Here is a 21,574-nt window from a genome sequence, read left to right as displayed (position 1 = left end):
TTGGTAGACATTGATAGGATAAGAGGGCAAGGACTAGAGCATAGAGGATAGTGTAATTTGGTGAACTGATTCACCAAAAAGTCAAGAAAGAGACGGAAGGAGAAGTGTAGCCAGTGTATAGATGATAACCTGGAAAAGAACTGAGTTGTGGAGGAATTGCAGGTCACTATGATGATGAAGACAGGAAGAGGTAATAATAAAAATAAGGATCAGAGAGGAATTTCCAGGTTCGTGAATGTGAAAGTGGAACACTTGGGGGTGATGGCAAAGGTGTGACTACCTATGAGTAGAGCTAAAAGTAGGATGGAGGCTTTGGTGGGAACCTAGTAGCTTGAATAATTGGCAAGTAAGAACATTTGAGGGAATATTAATGTTTATTGAAGTTCCCTAATATGAGGGCAGGATTAGGAGTTCAAGAAGTTTGAATTTAGTTATTTTTTGCCATTACTTCCAATGCAGTTTTAGAACTTTATTAGGGATATTTTGGGGGGATTTGTGCCCCCTAGGTCCATATACATCACAATCTTCTCATAATTTCCCCTCTTCCACCTCAACACACATGCTTTTTAAAAGGGTCATAGTCACAGCCCAGAGCATACTTTGGACAGACCACTATAGGTGACAATCTTTCCATCTGCGTAGATAGCAAAATGCCTGGAAGCCCCTGTATCTGCTGGTAGTATGAGAGCAGACCTGAAAGAACACTAAAGAACAGACTAGAAGGGAGTGTTTCTGTAAAGTTATGTAGAGTTTCATTATAGAGTCCTAACATTTATTTGTGAGACCTACATTGATGTGTCTTTTAATTAGCAATTTTATCATTTGTCCTTTCAGAATTTTCTCCCTTATTATCACAGAATAAGGTACTTATTTAAATGTTATCCTTATTAGCATAGAAAAAATTCCCTTTGTCAAAATGGGTTTTATTTAGGAAGCTAATTGACATAAATTGAGTTTTCTTAATATGTGAAAGTCGGGCACCACTTAGAGCAGGAAGTTCGAGGAACATCAATAACAAGTCTCATTGCTGACTATTTTATTTTTTCATTTTGAACTAGAATGAAATAGTGTATATTCCATAGCATTTAACTGGTTTTTGTAGGTTCTGTTGAGAAACAAACACTTCTTCAGTTTGAGTCTTCATTATCAGTCTACAGAAATAGTACACAACTGCCATACGTACTCACTGCTGTTTGAATTTAGAGACTGAGTCATAGAATTCCTCCATCTTTATGTTTATTTTGTTATTTTATCTCATTTTTCCTGGGTCCATTTCTTTATAGGTATGATTCCATCTTAACAAAATAAAAGAAAAACAATCCTAGAATCTTTTTAAAATACCTCTATGCTTTTATACATGTAAATAATCACTAAGTTCTCTAACATTTGGAATTATCCTTCTCTTCCTTCCCTGAAACCCCCCCCCCCCCAAAAAAAAAGAAAACTGAGATATAAAGAGGCCCTTTGTTTAGTGCAAGGTTAGAAAAATCTGGAATTGTGGTTTTGTTTCTCGTATGGGCTTTGACTGTAATACTAAATATGTCTTCCCCCAACCTCCTGCCCCACCTTGTTTCTCTCTCCCCCTTCCTCCCATCTACAAAGCAAGGAAACAATTACTGAGAAAAGAGTACTACATTAATGTAAATTAATAGTATCAAAGAAGCAGGACCAGTGTCACAATTCAAGTATATGATTGATTTTGGATCCAATCACAGAGAATCAGCTCCTGTGAATCATTCCACGCATGGACTCTCCCTTCGTTTCTCTGTACTTTTAAAGTGAACATAAGGTCTACGTTGTTCTTATGATTATGAATATGTTGCTTAAAAAAGCATTCATTCAAAGTTATCACTGGTTATGAGGTACCGATGATTACATCTACTCCATTTCTGTCTTGACGTCTGGAGAACAAGAGAAAAGATGCTTTGTCATTTCCGCTTTAAGATTCTGTTGAGGGACTTGTAATCTACATGTGACCAATGATTACAATAATGAAATCTCAATTTTGTGAATCTCTTTTCAGTTTGCAAAGTCTTTTCTCCTCAGTAATCTTATGGATTGTGTAACTGGTATTATTATATCCACTATGCAGAAGAGGAAACTGAGGTTTACAAAGATGAAATTGCTTGTTCAAGGACACACAATACTGCTGTGTCTGTCTTTAAGGGATATTCGAAGAATTGAAGAGGAACTTAGTGGGCCCAGGAAATTCCAGAGGTTCATAGATTCCCTTCATATAATGTTTTTTTACATCCACTTTTGATATTTTCAGGTCCAAATTCTTTCCCTTCATTCGAAAATAAGCAGTGTGATACACATTATATGTCTGAAGTCATGCAAAACATATTTCCATATTAACCATGTTGCAAAAAGAATGTTAAAAGATGTGCATTTCAGTCTGCATCCAGAGTTTGTCAGTTCTCTCTCTAGAGGTAGATACCATTTTTCGTCATGAGTTCTTTGGAAGTGTCACAAATCATATTGATCAGAGTAGCTAAGTCTACAATATTATTGTTATTGTATACAATATCCTGTTTCTACTGACTTCATTTTGTATCAGTTCACATAAGGCTTCCCAGGTTTTTCTGAAACCACTCACTTCAGCATTTCTTAAAGCACAAAAATATTCCATAACCATCATTTACCACAATTTGGTCAGTCATTTCTCAATTGACAAGCATCCTCCCAATTTCCATTTCTTTGCCATCACAAAAAAGAAGGGCTATAAGTATTTTTTGTACTTATGGGTCCTTCTCCTCTTTCTTTGATCTCTTTGTAATACAGACCTAGTAACAGTATTCCTGTATCAAAGAGTATGCACAAATATATAGCCCTTTGGATATAGTTGCAAATCGTACTCCAGAATGTTTGGACCAATTCACAATTCCACCACCAGTAGTGCATTTGAGTCCCTATTTTTCTGCATATCCTCTAGTATTTGTCATTTTCCTTTTTTGTCAGGTTAGCCAATCTGAAAGGTAGAAAATGGTACCTCAGAATTGTTTTAATTTGCATTGTTCTTAATTATTAGTGACTTAGAGCATTTTTACATGACAACTGATAGCATTTATTTCTTCTTTTTAAAATGTTCTGGTTATATCCTTTGACCATTTATCAGTTGGGGAATGGCTTTAATTTTTATAAATTTGATTCAGTTTCCTACATATTTGAAAAATGGCGTCTTTATCAGAGAAAATCGCTGTAAAAAATCTCCCCCTCCCTTTTGCTTTTCTTCTAGTTTGTTTCAGCAAAACTTTTCCATTTCATATAATCAAAATGAAGCATTTTATTTCTTGTTCATACATGTCTCTATCTCTTCTCTATACATAAATTCTTCCCTTATCCATAGATCTGACAGTTTACATGTTCCCCAGATTTGTTTATGATGTCACCCCTTATGTCTAAATCCTATACCCATTTAGACCTTATCTAGGTATATGATGTCAGAGGTTCGTCTACGCCTAATTTCTTCCAGACTGCAAATTTTCCTCCAAATTTTGTCAGATGGTGATTTCTTACCCTCAAAGTTTAGATCTTTCGGTTTCTTAAGCATTAGATCTCTATGAATATTTGCTACCATGTATCGTGTACCTGATATGTTCCACTGATCCTTTACGGTATTTCTTTGCCAGTACCACGTTGTTTCAATGATTATTTCCTTTATAATATAGTTTGAAACCTGACACCGCTAGGCTTTCTTCCTTCATTTTTTCATTTATTCCCGTATTTAACTTTTAACATTCATTTTCACAAAGTTTTGGGTTCCAAATTTTCTCCCCTTTTGTCCCCTCCCCCAACCCCAAAATACCGAGCATTCTAATTGCCCCTATCACCAATCTGCTCTCTCTTCTATCATCCCTCTCTGCCCTTGTCTCCATCTTCTGTTTTGTCCTGTAGGGCCAAATAACTTTCTGTACCCCTTTACCTGTATTTCTTATTTCCTAGTGGCAAGAACATTACTCGACAGTTGATCCTAACACTTTGAGTTCCAACTTCTCTTCATCCCTTCCTCCCCACCCCTTCCCTTTGGAAGGCAAGCAATTCAATATAGGCCAAATCTGTGTAGTTTTGCAAATGACTTCCATAATAGTCGTGTTGTATAAGACTAACTATATTTCCCTCCATCCTATCCTGTCCCCCCTTACTTCTATTCTCTCTTTTGATCCTGTCTCTCCCCATGAGTGTCGACCTCAAATTGCACCCTCCTCCCCATGCCCTCCCTTCCATCATCCCCCCCCACCCTGCTTATCCCCTTATCCCCCACTTTCCTGTATTGTAAGATAGGTATTCATACCAAAATGAGTGTGCATTTTATTCCTTCCTTTAGTGGAATGTGATGAGAGTAAACTTCATGTTTTTCTCTCACCCCCCCCTCTTTTTCCCTCCACTAATAAGTCTTTTGCTTGCCTCTTTTATGAGAGATAATTTGCCCCATTTCATTTCTCCCTTTCTCCTCCTATATATTTCTCTCTCACTGTTTGATTTCATTTTTTAAAGATATGATCCCATCCTCTTCAATTCCCTCTGTGCACTCTGTCTCTATGTGTGTGTGCATGTGCATGTGCATGTGTGTGTGTGTAATCCCACCCAGTATCCAGATACTGAATAGTTTCAAGAGTTACAAATATTGTCTTTCCATGTAGGAATGTAAACAGTTCAACTTTAGTAAGTCCCTTATGACTTCTCTTTACTGTTTACCTTTTCATGCTTCTCTTCATTCTTGTGTTTGAAAGTCAAATTTTCTTTTCAGCTCTGGTCTTTTCATCAAGAATGCTTGAAAGTCCTCTATTTCATTGAAAGACCAATTTTTCCCCTGAAGTATTATACTCAGTTTTGCTGAGTAGGTGATTCTTGGTTTTACTCCTAGTTCCTTTGACTTCTGGAATACCCTATTCCATGCCCTTCTGTCCCTTAATATAGAAGCTGCTAGATCTTGTGTTATCTTGATTGTATTTCCGCAATACTTGAATTGTTTCTTTCTAGCTGCTTGCAATATTTTCTCCTTGACCTGGGAACTCTGGAATTTGGCTACAATGTTCCTAAGAGTTTCTCTTTTTGCATCTCTTTCAGGAGGTGATTGGTGGATTCCTTGAATACTTATTTTGCCCTCTGGTTCTAGAATCTCAGGGCAGTTTTCCTTGATAATTTCATGAAAGATGGTGTCTAGGCTCTTTTTTTGATCATGGCTTTCAGGTAGTCCCCTAATTTTTAAATTGTCTCTCCTGGATCTATTTTCCAGGTCAGTTGTTTTTCCAATGAAATATTTCACATTCTCTTCCATTTTTTCATTCTTTTGGGTTTGTTTTGTGATTTCTTGGTTTCTCATAAAGTCATTAGCCTCCATCTGTTCCATTCTAATTTTGAAAGAACTATTTTCTTCAGTGAGCTTTTGAACCTCCTTTTCCATTTGGCTAATTCTGCTTTTGAAAGCATTCTTCTCCTCATTGGCTTTTTGAACCTCTTTTGCCAGTTGAGTTAGCCTATTTTTCAAGGTGTTATTTTCTTCAGCATATTTTTGGGTCTCCTTTAGCAGGGTGTTTACTTGTTTTTCATGCTTTACTTGCATGTCTCTCATTTCTCTTCCCAGTTTTTCCTCCACCTCTCTAACTTGATTTTCAAAATCCTTTTTGAGCTCTTCCATGGCCTGAGCCCATTGAGTGGGCTAGGATACAGAAGCCTTGACTTCTGTGTCTTTCCCTGATGGTAAACATTGTTCTTCCTCATCAGAAAGGAAGGGAGGAAATACCTGTTCACCAAGAAAGTAACCTTCTATAGTCTTATTTTTTTTCTCTTTTCTGGGCATTTTCCCACCCAGTGACTTGACTTCTGAATATTCTCTTCACACCCACTTGGCCTCCAGATCTGCCCAGCCAGTGCTTGGAGTCTGAGATTCAAATGCTGCTTCCCAGCTTCAGGGCTTCAGCAGGGCTGCTATTCAGTGTGAGATTAAGTTCAGGTGCTCAGGTTGGGGCATGGCTGCCTCACGGGCTCAGTTCCCTCAGGGAGTTTATGCAGAGACCTTTGACAATGGATCTGGGCTCCTGCCTGCTTGGGGAGCCCTGGTCTGCTCCTGCCTCCGCTGCTGCCTCCTGAGGGGGCCTGAGTTATGGGGGCACCTCACTCCCCTCTCGGCAAGCTGAGAAGACCCTCTCACCAACCTTTGGGGCCTGTGGGTGAAGGGACCTGCGTGGCCACTGGAGATTCCATCCCTGAAGCCTGCTGGGATCCACTCCTCTCGGTGCCACACGGCCAAGGCAGGGCTGGGCTCAGCTCTGGTCCACAATGTGACAGACCTTTTGTGAGAGGTTTTCAGGGCTCTCTGGAACAGAAATCTCGTCTGCTGCATTGTTCTGTGGCTTCTGCTGCTCCAGAATTTGTTGGGAGTTCTTTTTTACAGATATTTTATGGGCAGTGGGTTCGGAGCTAGTGTATGTGTGTCTTTCTACTCCGCCATCTTGGCTCCGCCCCCATTTATTCTTGATATTATTGAATTTTTGTTGTTCCAGATGAATTTCATTATTATTTTTATAGTTCTATAAAATAATTCTTTTGTCCTTTGATTGGTATGGCACTGAATAAATAAATTAATTTAGATAGAACTGTCATTTTTTATGTTATCTTGGCTAACCCATGAGTAATTGATATTTTCTTTTTTTGATACTGAAATTTGGTTTCTTCTTTCTTTTTAAAATCAAATTAATCAATATTTTCTATACTTTATTTTTCCCCCATAAAACTACCTGTTAGGTTAAATTATTAGTTCATTAAATTATTTTTTAATTTTATTAACCTCTCTTTTGATTTTCACATTTTTTATTTTGGTATTTAATTGGGGATTTTAAATTTATTCTTTTTGCTGTTTTTCTTTAGTTTCATACCCAATTTGTCAGCCTGCTCTTTTTCTCTTTAATTGATGTGTTTAGAGATTTAAATTTTTCTTTAAGTACTGTTTTGGCTACATCCCACAAATATTGGCATGTTGTCTCGTTGTCATTATCTTTAATGAAATAGTGATTGTTTCTATGATTTGTTCTTTGACACACTCATTTTTTTAGGATAAGATTATTTGACTTCCAATTAATTTCTTATCTATGATTCCAAGGCTTCTTATTCAATGTAATTTTAATTGCATTATGGCCCAAAAGGGGTTATTAAAGGAGATATTTATGATAGAATGCATTTCTTTGTGAAGTTTTCATGCTTTAATACATGGTCAGTTTTTGTGAAAGTCTCACATACAGCTGAGAAAATGCTATATTCCTTTCTATTCTTATTCACTTTTCTCAAAAGTCTATCATATCTAACTTTTCTAAAATTTTATTCACCAACTTCCTTATTTATTTTATGGCTAGATTTATGTGGATCTGAGAAAGGAAAGTTAAAAACCTCTACTAAGTATATCAATATCTACTAATACTTATTTATTTATTTTCTCCTATAGTTCATTTAAGTTTTCCTTTAAGAATTTGGATGCTATGCCATTTGGTGCATGTATGTTTATGATTAATATTACTTCATTGTCTATGGTACCTTTTAACAAAATGTAGTTTTCCTGATCATCTCTTTTAATTAAGTCTATTTTTTGCTTTCTCCGATATCATGATTGGTATTAACCTCAACTGAAGCATAATAGATTCTACTCCAGACTCTTATTTTGACTCTGCATATCTTTCTGTTTCCATTGTGTCTTTTATAAACACCATATTGTTGGATTATAGTTTCTAATCCATTCTGTCTACTTTCATTTTATGAGTGTTTTCATCCTGTTCATATTGAAAATTATAATTGCTAACTGTGTATTTCCCTGTATCCCTATTGTCCTGTTTCTTCCTTCTTCTTCCTCTCCTCCTCCTCCTTCTCTCTGTCTCTGTTTCTCCCTCTCTGTCTCTCCTCCAAAGTCTGTTTTGCTTCCTGTCACTGTCTCCCTTAATGTGCCCTTCCTCTTATCATCTACCACCCCTGCCTTTCTCTTATTACCTTTTCCTTCTACTTCTTTGTTGGGTAAAAAAAATCCCTGTTAGGATTTCTAGATCCAACTGAATGTGTGTGTGTACAAATATATTTATATATGTATATATATGCATATACATACATAATACATATACATACATACATATATACACACACATTCCTTCCTCTTTGAAATAATACAGAGTTTCAAGTGTTACTCACTCCCTTTCCCATTTTCTCTTACATTGTAAAACCTTTTCATTCTGTGCCTCTTTTGTATAAGATAACTTTCTCCATTCTTCCTCTCCCTCCCTCATTCTCCTAGTGCATCCCTCCATTTGTCTCTTGAGATTATCCCAACATAACCCACACATATGCCCTTTGTCAAAGTAGACTCTTAATTGCCATAATCATGATAATTTTCATGGAGGTTATATGTAACATAGGAATGTAAATAGTTTAACCTTATTAAGTTTATCATAACATCCATTTATGTTTACTTTTCTATACCTTTACAGAATCTTATGCTTGAATGTCAAGTTCTATTCAGCTTGGCTCTTTTCATCAGGAATACTTGGAAGTACTTTATTTTGTTAAATGGCCATTTTCCCGCTGTGGCATTATACCCAGTTTTGCTGGGTATATTATTCTTGGATGTAATCCTAGCTCCTTTGCCATCCTGAATACCATATTCCAAGCCCTCTGCTCCTTTATCATGGTGGCTACTAAATCTTGTGTGATCCTGACTGTGGCTCCACAGTATTTGAACTTTTTTTTTCTGGTTGCTTGCAGTATTTTTTTCTTGATCTGGGAGCTCTGGAATTTGGCTATAATAATCCTGTGCATTTTCCTTTTGAAATCTCTTTTAGTAGATAATCTAATCAGTGGATTCTTTCAACTTCTATTTTGTCTTCTGGTTCTAACGTATTTTGGCACTTTCTCTTTATAATTTCTTGAAATACAATGTCTGGGTTATTTTTTTTATCATGCCTTTCATGTAAATCACTACACTAATTCTTAAATTATCTATCCTTGCTTTTTCTCCTAGGTTGGCTGTTTTTCAGATGAGATATTTCACATTTTCTTCCATTTTTTATGCTTTTGATTTTGTTTTATTGTTTCTTAGTGTTTCTTGGAGTCATTAGCTTCCACTTGAACAATTCTAATTTTTAAGGAATTATTTTCCTTAGTAAGTTTTTGTACCTCTTCTTCCACTTAGCCAATTCTGATTTTTTAAGAAGATATTTTCTTTAGCATTTTTTGTACCTCTTTTACCATTAATTGTCATTAATTCTCTGTTTTCATAATTCTTTTTCATAGCTCTTATTTCTTTCCCTGGTCTTTCCTCTACTTCTCTTATTTGATTTTTAAAATCATTTTTTTGACTTTTTAAAAAAATCTGTCTGTATATGTATAACCTATGTAAATTCCTTACCATATCAAGGAAGGATAAGGAAAGGGAGGGAGAGAATTTGGAACTGAAACTTTTTTTGAAAGAATGTTAAAATTTTTTTACATGTAATTTGAAAAGTAATAAAATATTATTAAAAATTAAAATATCTTTCTTCAGTTCTTTGAGGAATTCTCATTGGGTTTATGTCCAATCTACATTTTTCCTTTGAGACTTTGCTTGTAGATGTTTTCATGCCATTGTCTTCTTCTGAACTTGTGTCTTGACCTTCCCTGTCACCATGGTAACTTTTTATGGTCAGGTTCTTATAAGGTTGTTTGATCATTTTGAATCCTATTTCTTGACTGTGAGCTTATGTTAGAGTTAGGTAGGGTTCTCTCATCATCTCAAGCTTCAGGCTTTTTCATGCTGTTGTTTTCATATCTGGTTTTGGAGGATTCTAAGTTGTTGGTACTTCTAAGATGGCATAATCTGGGAGGAGCATGGTCAGTGCTTTCCTGGTCTTATTTCTCACCCTTACCTAACTTCTTCCTCTTGACAACTTCTCTCTCCTTGGAACTGCAACATAGAAGTAGAGCCCCTGTTCTCTTGCAAGCATAAAATGCTCCTCTCCACACTGTAACTGCTGCTGGGAACTGGGCAAATGGGTAATGGAGTTGCCAAATGACACCATTCCTGTGTCCATTGCTAGCACAGAAGTCTCCTAGAATCTCTTTCTGACCAGATTTCCAATCCCCTTACTGTCTCTGGAGTGGATGTTACCACCACTCTGCAGTCCAGGCTAGCTCCCACCCCAGTGCCATCGACTTCTCCTTCTGACCTGCTAAGTTGTTCTGGGGTGGAAAAATATCTCACCTTCACCTTTTGTTGGTTATGCTGCTTTAGAATTTGCTTTGCTGTATTATTTTAAAATTGGGTAGAGGGAAATATTGGAAAAATTTAGCTAGAATACTCCCTCTACTCTGCCATCTTGGCTCCATCCATGTAACTTTTGAAAGGGAAATTAGGGAAGCCATAAAATGGGAAGAGGAGAGACTAATTATTATTTTGATGTATTAACCTGGGAAGGGAATCTTTTTGAAGATTTACAGTAATTGATACTGATACTGCATTTGAAGAATTGAATTGAATTATCATTTAAGGAGAGACAGTGAGACAGGTAAGAGATTATACTTGTCCTTTTGTCAGATAGTATAACATGGCCCCCAGAATTATGGAAGACCCAATGATAGCAACTCTTTCAGGGATTAGTTTGAACTTCCTTAAATGTTTCTGTCCTTAATTCTATCATCCTCCAGCATTCTTCTTTGGATACTTAATATGTTAAAGCATTTAGTGAAGTAACCATATTTAGCTAAAATGAGTCCGGGTCTTGTGGGAACTTCTCATACCTTCTGCTGTCTACATTCTGGACAAATGGACTTCAATTTTATTCTTACAGAATTCCTCAAAAAGAAGAACAGGAAGGCCCACTGTTACTCTTTGTAACTTGTTTCTACTAAATCTGTCTTTAAATTCTTCTTTCTATGCAAGCTGAGGAATTTAAACCTGTTTCTGACTTCTCTGTTTCTAGTAGAGATCACTACACCTAAACTACAACTTATTATGAATGTCAGCCTTTTAACCTTTCTGTGATTCATGAAGCTTATTATAGAGTTCTCAATTATTCCCCATCAATAGTATGATTTAGGGGGTCCTGGTAGAAGGTACTGTAGTTCAAAGTAGACCAAGCAGTGAACTATTTTCAGAAAAAAATGCTATTTTGCATTTCAAGCCAAAAGGTGAATATAAACTTGTTGTTTTTAAAGCTAGGTACCTAACAGGAGCAAAATAAATATCTTAGTCCTTTTGGCTGATCTTTAAAGCAACTGATAGTGGGAGGGGGAAATGTGAAGATGCCGAGATAGTGCCTTTATCTAACATAACATGATTGCTAAATTCCCCTCTAGCTGGAATATGTGTATGTGTTCTCTTACAAACTTAGTTATTTGTTAGAAATACTAAAATTTATCTTCTTTCTGTTGGAATAATGTTTAAAATACAAAAAAGGTGGTCATTAAAACCCGAAAGACAATTACACACAATAATTCTAGAAAATAATTCTTTCAGCATCTCTACCCCATTTTAGAAAGTGTTGAAAAGTCATTTCCTAGATGGCAACTCCTTCCTTTTATTTACACTCGCCAGATGTTCAGGTTATGTAATAACAATCATTCAGGATGTTCCATATAACTGGGATTCTTTTCACTTCCTCAGAATACCTTACAGAAAGGAATAGTGTTATTGACTCCATGAATTTTTATTGACTCTTGCCCATACTTGGAATTCTCTCCCTTATCTCCCCCTCCTGACTTCCCTGGATTCCTTCAAATCTCAGCTAAAATTTCACCTTCTACAAGAAGGTTTTCCTAAGAAGGGAAACTGAAACTCATTGTCTGAAAGGAATTGATGTACTGTCTAGAAATATGATAGTTTATTGTTGAATGTGGACTCTGAATTACTTTTATATGAATCTGTGCAGGGGCAGTCACCCATTCTTCATCCTTACAGCAAATAATTGAGTAATTTTTATGCTCAAAGTACAGTCCACTGACCTCTAGGAACTTATTGTATTGTTAGGGAGATGAGGAATATGCACAATAGCTACAATACAATATAATGTAATAAATATTTATTAAGTGCTTACTATGTATGAGGGAGCTGTGCTAAGTGTTGGAAGATACACATTAGAAAAAAGAATGATAGCCCTTAATGAGCTTACTATTTAATAGGGAAAGGTAGAAAACAAAAAGAGGCCAAAAATATGGGGCAGGGAGTGGTGGGAGGAGGGATGGGAGAGCAGAGAATACCCAGTATAGTGGAGGGGCATGATGATGGTAGACTCAGAACCAAGCAGAGCAGCTGGAGAGAAATGGAGAGTTGACTGAACTGAACTTCTGGGCCCTCTTTAAAGAGAGGGTTTGGGATAATTTTTTTGCTTCACGCTTCAGTCTGATTGAAGAATCAGAGGGACAGAGGCAACTGGGGCTCTGACAAGGTATTAGTATTAAAGATGAGGCAGTCTCTGTGATTATGAGTTTCCTGGGAATAAGTTTATCCTGGTTCAGGGGTTGGGAGGAAGAAGAGAGGTATAGAAGTGGGGAGGAGGAATGATGATGATACAATAGAAACTGAGGAGAACTCTTAGAGGATATGAACTATACTATGATGCAATTTATAATATGCATCTGGCAATGCTATGTAGATGGTACAAAAAATAAATGCCTTGCACATAGTATCTACTTAATACATTGGAATAAGTTATTATTGGGGTAATCAGGAAAGACTTTATGAAAGAGGCAAAATTTTTAGCTATCTTAATAGATGAGTGATATTTTTATAGGGTGAGATCTGGGGAGTAGGAAAGACATTCTAGGAGTAAAAAGTATCATAAGCATAAGTTCTGAGGCAGGGAAGTAGAAGGTTTGTATTCAGAGGAAGGTAAGACGACCCATTTGACTACTTATGTGTATCTGTAAGAGAGCTTTCCAGGGTTAGAAGTGCAGTCCAAGATTGTGATCAGAAATGAAAGAAAGAGGAGGAAATTGTCTAAAGAGACTAAAACTCACTAAATGAGTAAGATTGTTTTAAAGCTATGTACAGAAGATAGAAAAAAGGACAAAAACAGAGAATGATTAAACATTTCTGACATGGCTCTCAAAGAACTTTTTGAGTGTTAAAGCTCAAAACCAGCTAAGGTTGGTGATGAACATTCAAATTAACACAGAGTTGTTCATAGTAGAGGAAGAGGGAGGATTTAGCAGAGCTGGATGGTGTGGTAATGACTGCCTACGTAGTGAAAAGGAGCACTGCTTCATGATAATTTTGTTTGTTTTCTCTGCTGAGGGGAGGGATCTTTGGATGGAAAAGAACAGAAAAGCAATGGTTCCTTGGGAGCTGATGACCAGGGAGATAGCAAGAGAGTCCTTATGCACCCTTGAGGAGTGCAAGTCATCTGATGGGATAAATCATGTGGGATCCAGCAGCCCCCTGATTGGCTGAGAAGCCTTTTAAAGACTGCACTGCTCACCTCCTGGTGTGAAGAAAGGGCTAGGAAAGGTGACCTAAAATTGTCTTTTTCACCCAACCCTAATTTGCTTATTGCAACAGGTGGGAATCCCACCCTGTGGTCAAACAAAAAAATGCACAAAAACTTTTGCAAAGATGATTCCACTCATCATCAGTACACAAAATTCAGTTGAACTGAAAGACAAATAGCTCTTATTGTGAGAGAACTCAGCAGATATTGCATTCAAATAATAGCCCTGAGTGAAACAAAGCTGGCGAATAAAGGCCAGCTTACTGACATTGGAGCTGGATTTGCATTTTTCTGGCATGGCCTCAGTGAAAGGGAGTGCTGTGAGGTTGGCACAGGTTTTGCAATGAAAACCAATGTAGTCAATGATATTGTATGCCTAACAAAAGGAGTAAATGACAGACTCATGAGAATATGACTGCCACTTGCAAGAAAGTGCCATGCCACCATCATCAGTGTCTATGTTCCCACCATGATGAACCTTGATGAGGTCAAAGAAAAGTTTTATGAAGATCTGGAAATCCTCATCATCAGTGTGCCCAAAGAGGACAAGCATATAATTCTACATGACTTTAATGCAAGAGTAGGCATAGACTACCAGACATTGCAGGAAGTCTTGGAAAGAATGGAGTCAGAGACAACAATAGCAATGGTCACTTACTATCAAAGACTTGTGCTTCTCAAGACCTCATCATCAACACTGTCTTCAGTTTACTTAAATGCAACAAAACTTGGAGGATGCATCCACACAGCAAACATTGGCATTTAATAGAAAATATCATTGTAAGAAGAGATAGACAGGATGTGAGAGTAACAAAGGAAATGTGTCCAGAGTGCTGGACTGACCATAGACTTAGCCTCTGCAAGTTAAATATTCACATTGAATAGTGGTGGCCCCAAGGAAAGACAAGTATCAGAAGACTTAATGTCAACAGATTAGAGAGCTTCTCTAAGTGGGAACATTTCATTGCTAACTTGGAAGGAAAGCTGAGCCTACACATGGTTCGCAACAGTGGTGCAGAAAAAGAGTGGGCAGCTTTCAGAGATTTGGTGTATAGTGCTGCATTTACTCATCTGGGCCAGAACACTCAAAAACATCAAGACTGAATTGATAAAAATGATGGGGAAATTCAGAAGCTGCTAAATGAAAAAATGAGAACTCCACAGGGTTTACCAACAAGATAGTTCATCAGTCTCTTAGAAGGCCACATTTAACTCCATCAAAAGTAAAGTGCAAGTGAAGCTTAGAGAGATGGATTCTTGGCTCTGTAAGAAGGCAGGTGAAATTTAGTTTTACACTGATAGTAACATTCTAAAGTACTTTTATGATACTCTGAAGGCTATTTATGGGCCAAAGACCTATGGTGCCTCTCAGCTACTCATTGATGGAGCCACATTGATTAGTGATAATGATCCTGATCCATGATCCTAGAAAGATGGGCTGAACATTTCCATAGTATTCTTAACAGACCATCATCAATCAAAGCTGAAGCCATTGACCATATACCTGAGGTAGAAGTCAACCCCTCTTTAGCTGAATTTCCAACTGAAGAAGTTTCAAATGCCATTAGATTCCTCTCATGTGGCAAAATACCTGGTGCTGATTCTATTCCAGCTAAGATTTACAAGGCCGGAGGTCCACTGCTCATACAAAAACTGACTAAAATTTTCCAGGTTATATGACAATAGGAGGTTATCCCCCAGGAGTTCAAGGATGCCTCTATTGTCCATCTCTATAAAGGTAATGGAAATAGAATGTTCTGTGACAGTCATGGGTGGTATATGTGTGTGTGTGTGTGTGTATGTATGTTAATCATTGCTGGCAAGACTCTTGCCAGAGTCTTCTTTCACCTGGAAGATGCTCATCTATCTGAGAGCTAATGTGGCTTCAGAAAGGACTGAGGAATGGTTGATATGGTATTTGCAGTCTGACAACTCCAGGAGAAATGCCAGGAACAGAATAGAGTTCTATACACAACATTCATTGATCTGCCTTTGATACTTTCAGTTGTGGGGGCTTGTGGAAAGTTATGTCAAAATTTGATTGCCCAGAGAAGTTCTTTAGTATTGTACATCAATTTCATGACAGCATGCCTCTCTGAATTCTGGACATTGGACAGTGCTCAAATTTTGTACTTTCCCAGTCACCAATGGCATAAAGCAAGGCTGTGTACTTGCTTCCAGGCTTTTTAGCATGATGTTTTCAGCAGTGTTGTCAGATGCCTTCAACAAGGGATGAAAACAGCTTCAAGGTCAGCTACTGCATTATTGTAAATTATTTAACTTGAAAAGGCTACAAGCCAAGACTAAAGTGGAGAGAGAGTTGGTGTTTGATTTTTTTTGTGTGCTGATGATTACACACCCAGTGCAACCCTGAAGCTGAGATGCAACAAAGTATTGACTGATGCTTGTGCTAATTTTGGCCTAATAATTAACACCAAGAAAACACAGGTTCTCCACCAGCCACTACCACACTATCAATATATGGAGCCATTGATATAGCACATGGAGAAATTTTGAATGCTGTGCATAAGTTCACCTATTTCAGCAATATACTTCCCAGGGATGTCCAAATAGGTGATGAGGTTGACCGTCATTGCCAGTGTTAGCTAAGTATTTGGGGTGGGGGGCTCCAAGGGAAAGTGTGGTAGAGAAGAGGTATCAGGCTGCCTGCCAAACTGAAGGTCCACAGAGCCATTGTGCTGACCTCATTGTTGTATGCCTTATGAAACCTACCAGTGCCACACCAGGAAACAGAATTGCTTCCTTTTGTATTGTTTTAGGAAGATTCTGAAGATCACCTAGCAAGATAAGGCACTGGACACTGAGGTCCTTTCTTGAGCTAAACTGTCAATCATTCAAACTCTGCTGCAGAGATCATACCTCCTCCAATGGGCTGGCCATGTTGTTTGAAAACCAAACATACACTTGCCTACAAGACTATTTTACGGAGAACTCACACAAAGCAGGCACTTAGATGGTAGTCAGAAGTGCTAGAAGGATACTCTCAAGGTCTCTCTGAAGAAATTTGGAATCAATTATGTGACTTGGTAGACACCAACAAAAGACTGCTCATCATGGTATGCTTGAATCAAAGAAAGTGGTGTGCTGCATGAATGAAATAGAATTGCAGTATTTGAAGGAATGTCAGCTAAAGAGGAATTAAATTTTTTGTGCTTGGCCCTATGGAACTGAACCAGAAGCAATGGGCAGTAGTTGCAAACAGTAGAATTTTCTAAGTAAAAACTTGCTGACAGAGCTATCTAATGGTAGAATGGGTTGTCTTTACAGGTAGTGTGTTTCCTTTTATTGTTGATCTTTAAACAAAAGCTGAAAAATCTCCTTGAAGGGTGTGACAAGAAGGGAATCTTGTTTAGGCTGAAGTTGAGTCAGGATGATCCATGTGGTACTTCAAACTCTGGTATTTTATGAATGTAAAACATTATCTAAATCAATCTATAAATGTTTTTCTTTTCTGTACTAAGATACCCTATTGTTCTCGACAAAGAACAAGGCTTATTTTTAGTCTTTTGTTTTAACTAAATTAGAATCATTAGCTGCTTTAAAGAAATTAACGTAAAATTTGTTGATTTTGTCTCACAGCTGAAAAGCTCCAAAAATGATAATAAAAATAAAAAGTGCAGTTGTAGAAAAAATAAAAGGTATGTATTAAAAATATAAAGATATTATAAAGAAGTTGAAAAATATATGTACAGGAACAACCTCTATTATATTTTTCATTTTGTTTGCTGTTGTAGTGAAACTTGTTTATAATATTTTCTTAATGGCAAATAGATGAAATAATGACATATTGATAGCAGTCTTGTACAGGAAGGGTGTGCAACTCTCTATTTATATACATATATTACAGCAGGACTTTAAAAAATAAATGTCAAGTATGGGAAAATGCAAATCCCATGGCTCAGTGTAGATTGCCACAAACAGGGAATACAACCTTGAAATAGCCCTTGAAGAATGAATGCACTCCTCTGCTTCTGCCAGCAATAGTAGCAGCAGTAGTCGCAGCAGAAAATTCTCTCCTATATTGTGCCTTACACTCCCAGGATCCCCAAGAATTATTCAGGGAAGCCTCTCATATGTAGAACAGAGCCACTTAAAACTTCTTGAGGAAGCCTCCAAAATCTTACAAACTACACACTAGCCTGAAGAAGAGCCTGTAGGGTTAGAGCTGAAACTCTTAGTCATAAGCCATTTCTAGTTTGTGCTGGTCCAAAAGAGAAAACATTGCCATTATCTACTCTATCAAGACAGAGTTTTTGCCCAGATGAGTACAAACAAATAAGAATAGGGCCTTTTTATAAACAAATTGTGTCTTCATGATACTCCTAATGAAATAATTCAGAAAAGGTACCTCCAGGGTGAAAATGGGGAGTTTTTATAATGTACAATTATAATTAAGTCAATCTTAATATATAAATATAAATCAATCTTAATTGTTTGATTAGTGCTTAATATGCTTGATTATTTGAGAGAAATATGTAAAATTCTTTTTACAGGAAAGAATTCTTCAAATATTCTTTTGAAATAGTCTGTTCAGATGATGCCTTATTAAAGGAAAATATAGGTATGTAAAAATGTATAATGCCTTAGTGCTGTCACTTAAATTTCTTTTCACAAAATAACTATCCATATCTTTGGAGGAAAAAAAAATAACCTTTGCACAGACAGTGTTTTATACACTCATTTGCTCTACCCCTCACTGCCTAGGCACAATGGTCATGACTACTAGGTCTTTTAGGTCCAATCATTAACAGAAGATTGGCTATTTTGACCATTGGCTTTGGAAAAGGTCCTGGGTTATAATCATATTTTTTTTATCTTCACTGTCTTTTTGGTCTTGGAATAATGTATTAGTGCTTCTCTTTTGTTTTTAGGTTTCTTACCTAGTAAATTACATTTTTCTCATATTGACAAGTATTGGAATGAGTGGTTTGGATTTGTTTGTTTTGGCTTAGAATTAATAACCAGTTTATGAGAACTTGACAACAGCATCTCAGGAAGGAAATACTAGTCAGAGTTAAGGGTTGTGAGATTGTAGGACTTAGAGCTGGAAGGGATTTTAGAAGTCATTGAGTCCAAACCCTTGATTTTAGAGATAAAGAAGCTGAGGCCCAGAGAGGTGGAGGTTAGACAGGGCACAGACCCAAACTTGGGACTCTGATCCAGGACCTTCGCAATAACTAACTTTTGCACTAAATCAAAAGGGACAAAATTGGGTTAAGAGGAAAAGTCACTGGGAATAACAACAGCTGATGTTTAACCATTGTTGAAGTTTAGGAACGGTGCTCTCCATCTGTTGTCTTCTTTGGTCATCATCCTAAGTCTGTGAGGAAGCACAAGTCTCATTGCCCATTGGATAAACAAAATTTCTGGCCACATGGCCAGCAAGTGGAAAGGCAAAAAGGAACATAACACCCTTTGCTGGATTAATCGCTGAAAGCTGGAGTGCTACAACATCAGAGCTGCTGGTTAAGAGCAGAATGTAGCACTGGAACCCTTCAGAAGCCACTGCCCTTTTCCCCACTCCGACAGTCTGAGAAGGCAGACAAATGAGACTTGGGGCTTTTGTGGTGTGTCTTTCAGAGCTATGGAAGCTTTAAAAGTTGTTCGTTTTTTAGAACAGTTGTCCTTGTGTTCTTGTCCTCAATGTTCAGTTCACCTGTCATCTATTTTTTAAAATTATTATTATTATATTTGTTTTCAGTGTTCTACAATCACTTCCTTATATCTTAGATTCTTTCCCCTCCCTGAGATGCCATACAGTTTTATATAGGTTCTACACATACATTCCTATTAAATACATTTTCACCTTAGTCGTGTTGCATAGAAGAATTAAAATGAATGGGAGAAATCATAAAACAAACCAAAACAAAAGAAAATGATCTGCTTCATTCTGCGATCAAATTCCATAGTTCTTTCTCTGGATGTGGAAGGCATTTTTCCATAAGAGAAAATTGGGAATTATTTAAGTCCTTGCATTGCAATGAAGTACTAAGTCTACCAGAAAAATTCCTCACACACTGTAGTTGTTGCTGTGTATAAAGTTCTCCTGGTTCTGCTCCTTTTGCTCAGCATCAGTTCATATAAGTCTTTCTAGGCCTCTCTGAAGTCTTTCTGTTCATCATTTCTTATAGCACAATAGTATTCCATTACATTCATATGCTACAATTTATTCAGTCATTCTCCAGTTGATGGGCATCCCCTTCTTGGGCCACCACAAAGAGAGCTGCTATAAATATTGTTGTACATGTGGGACCTTTTCCCATTTTTATGATCTCCTGGGGATACAGTCCTAGAAGCAGTATTGCTGGGTCAAAGGGTATGCACATTTTTGTAGCCCTTTGGGCATAGTTCCAAATTGCTCTCCAGAATGGTTGGATCAGCTCACAGCTCCACAAACAATGAATTAGTGTTCCAGTTCTCCCACATCTTTTCCAACATTTATCATCTTCCTGTTTTGTCATGTTAGCCAATCTGATAGGCGTGAATGTGCTGTCTTAGAGTTGTTTTGATTTGCATCTCCCTAATCAATAGTGATTTAGAGCATTTTTTCATATGACCATAGATAGCTTTAATTTCTTCCTCTGAAAACTGTTCATATCCTTTGACCATTTATCAATTGGGGAATACTTGTATTCTTGTACATTTGACTTAGTTCTCTGTATATTTTAGAAATGAGGCCTTTATCACACACACTAACTGCAAAATTTCTTTCCCATCAACTCTCATCTGTTAAGTACTTAGTATCTGCAAGGAACATTATGAAGTGATGGGACACAAAAGACAAAACTGAAATGGCCCCTGACTTCTAGGAGCTCATGTTATAGTGGGAGCTAAGGAGTAAAATGCCAGCATGTGTTCACAAAGAAAGGAAATCAAAGTGTAAATAAAGGAAAGACAATATAGTTTGAAGGAGAGGGAAACATTAACATATGGGAAAATCAGGAAAGGCCTGAAGAATAGGGTCTTGGAAAAAAGTAGGAATTCTAATAGGCAGAGTTGAGGGGGAGTGGAAGGTGGAAAGGGGAGGTGGTGGAAGAGGAAGAGAATGAGAAGGAAAACTTTTCCAGTCAATGCAAAACCAAAGATAGAGGAGACTTCAATTCAGGCCCCTGGAGCAGCCAGGAGATCAGCTTGGATGGAAGGCAGAAGGGGTGAAAGGAAGTATTGTGAAATAAGTCTGTGAAGGTAGGCCAGGTCCACATATGGAAGGTTTTTAAATATCAAAGAAGTTCACATTTTATTCTAGAGACAATAGGGAGCTACTGAACTCAATCTGGAGAATGCCATGTTTACGCCTGTGCTTTAGGAAGATTATTTTGACAATTTTGATGCTGTTTGGAGTGCTAGGAACTCTGAGAATGACAGAGTACAAGGTAGAGTTGCCTGGAATGAATTCACACACTCAAGCTTGCTTTCAGTCAAGTGGCAAGGTTTATTGTAATACCAATAGTAGTGGGAGAAGTTCTTTTGGGGAATGTGCAACTTAATAGGGGTGAATCTAAAACATATAGAAAAGGAGTAAGGAAAGGAACGTTGATAGGGGTCCAGGTGTCTTTGGGAGCAGGATGGGAAAATTCAGGAAGTCTGCAGAAACAACTTTTTTGATACCAGACATTGAGGGAGAATAGACAGTTTTTGTTTAGCTGCCAAAGGCATGGACCTTGGGAATCTGGCACAAAAAAGACAGTCCTTGGGTCAGTATCCCTGTATCTTGTTCTGATAAAGAAATTCCAGTCTGGCCTGCATGTGTTTTGCAACAAGGGAAAATTTTCTCACAGGGAAGGGTCCTAGTGAGAGATTAGGAGGCTTCCGGAGACATGATCTTAGGGTTGGGGTCCCAGCAAAGCACCTCATCACTTACTTTTTTCCCTAAACTTATTAATTTATTTGTTTTTAGTTTTCAGCAATCACTTCCATAAGTTCCAAATTTCCTCCACTTCCTCCCCAAGATGGCATGCAATCTTATATGGGTTCTATACATGCATTCCTATTAAACACATTTTCATATTACTCATGTTGTACAGAAGAATTAAGACAAATGGGAAAAACCATGAGAAAAACAAAACATAACAAAGGAGAAAATAGTCTGCTTCATTTTGCATTCTTATTCCATG

General features: G+C 37.3%; 1 protein-coding gene across 3 annotated transcripts in view; it reads left to right on the top strand.

Annotated features, from left to right (window-relative positions):
• ZCWPW2 (zinc finger CW-type and PWWP domain containing 2) overlaps positions 1 to 21,574 on the top strand; it is a 172,182-nt gene that overhangs the window by 132,569 nt on the left and 18,039 nt on the right. For all 3 annotated transcript variants that reach the window (XM_072651125.1, XM_072651127.1, XM_072651126.1), the window contains 2 exons: positions 17,040 to 17,098; positions 17,954 to 18,021. In XM_072651125.1, coding sequence (XP_072507226.1) covers positions 17,040 to 17,098; positions 17,954 to 18,021 — 127 coding nt within the window. The remainder of the gene's footprint in view (positions 1 to 17,039; positions 17,099 to 17,953; positions 18,022 to 21,574) is intronic.

The sequence above is a fragment of the Notamacropus eugenii genome, chromosome 3, assembly GCF_028372415.1.
Source record: "Notamacropus eugenii isolate mMacEug1 chromosome 3, mMacEug1.pri_v2, whole genome shotgun sequence".
In the NCBI taxonomy this organism is placed as follows: Eukaryota; Metazoa; Chordata; class Mammalia; order Diprotodontia; family Macropodidae; genus Notamacropus; species Notamacropus eugenii.
Note: the sequence above shows the minus strand (reverse complement) of the source record. Positions and strands in the feature narration are given on the sequence as shown.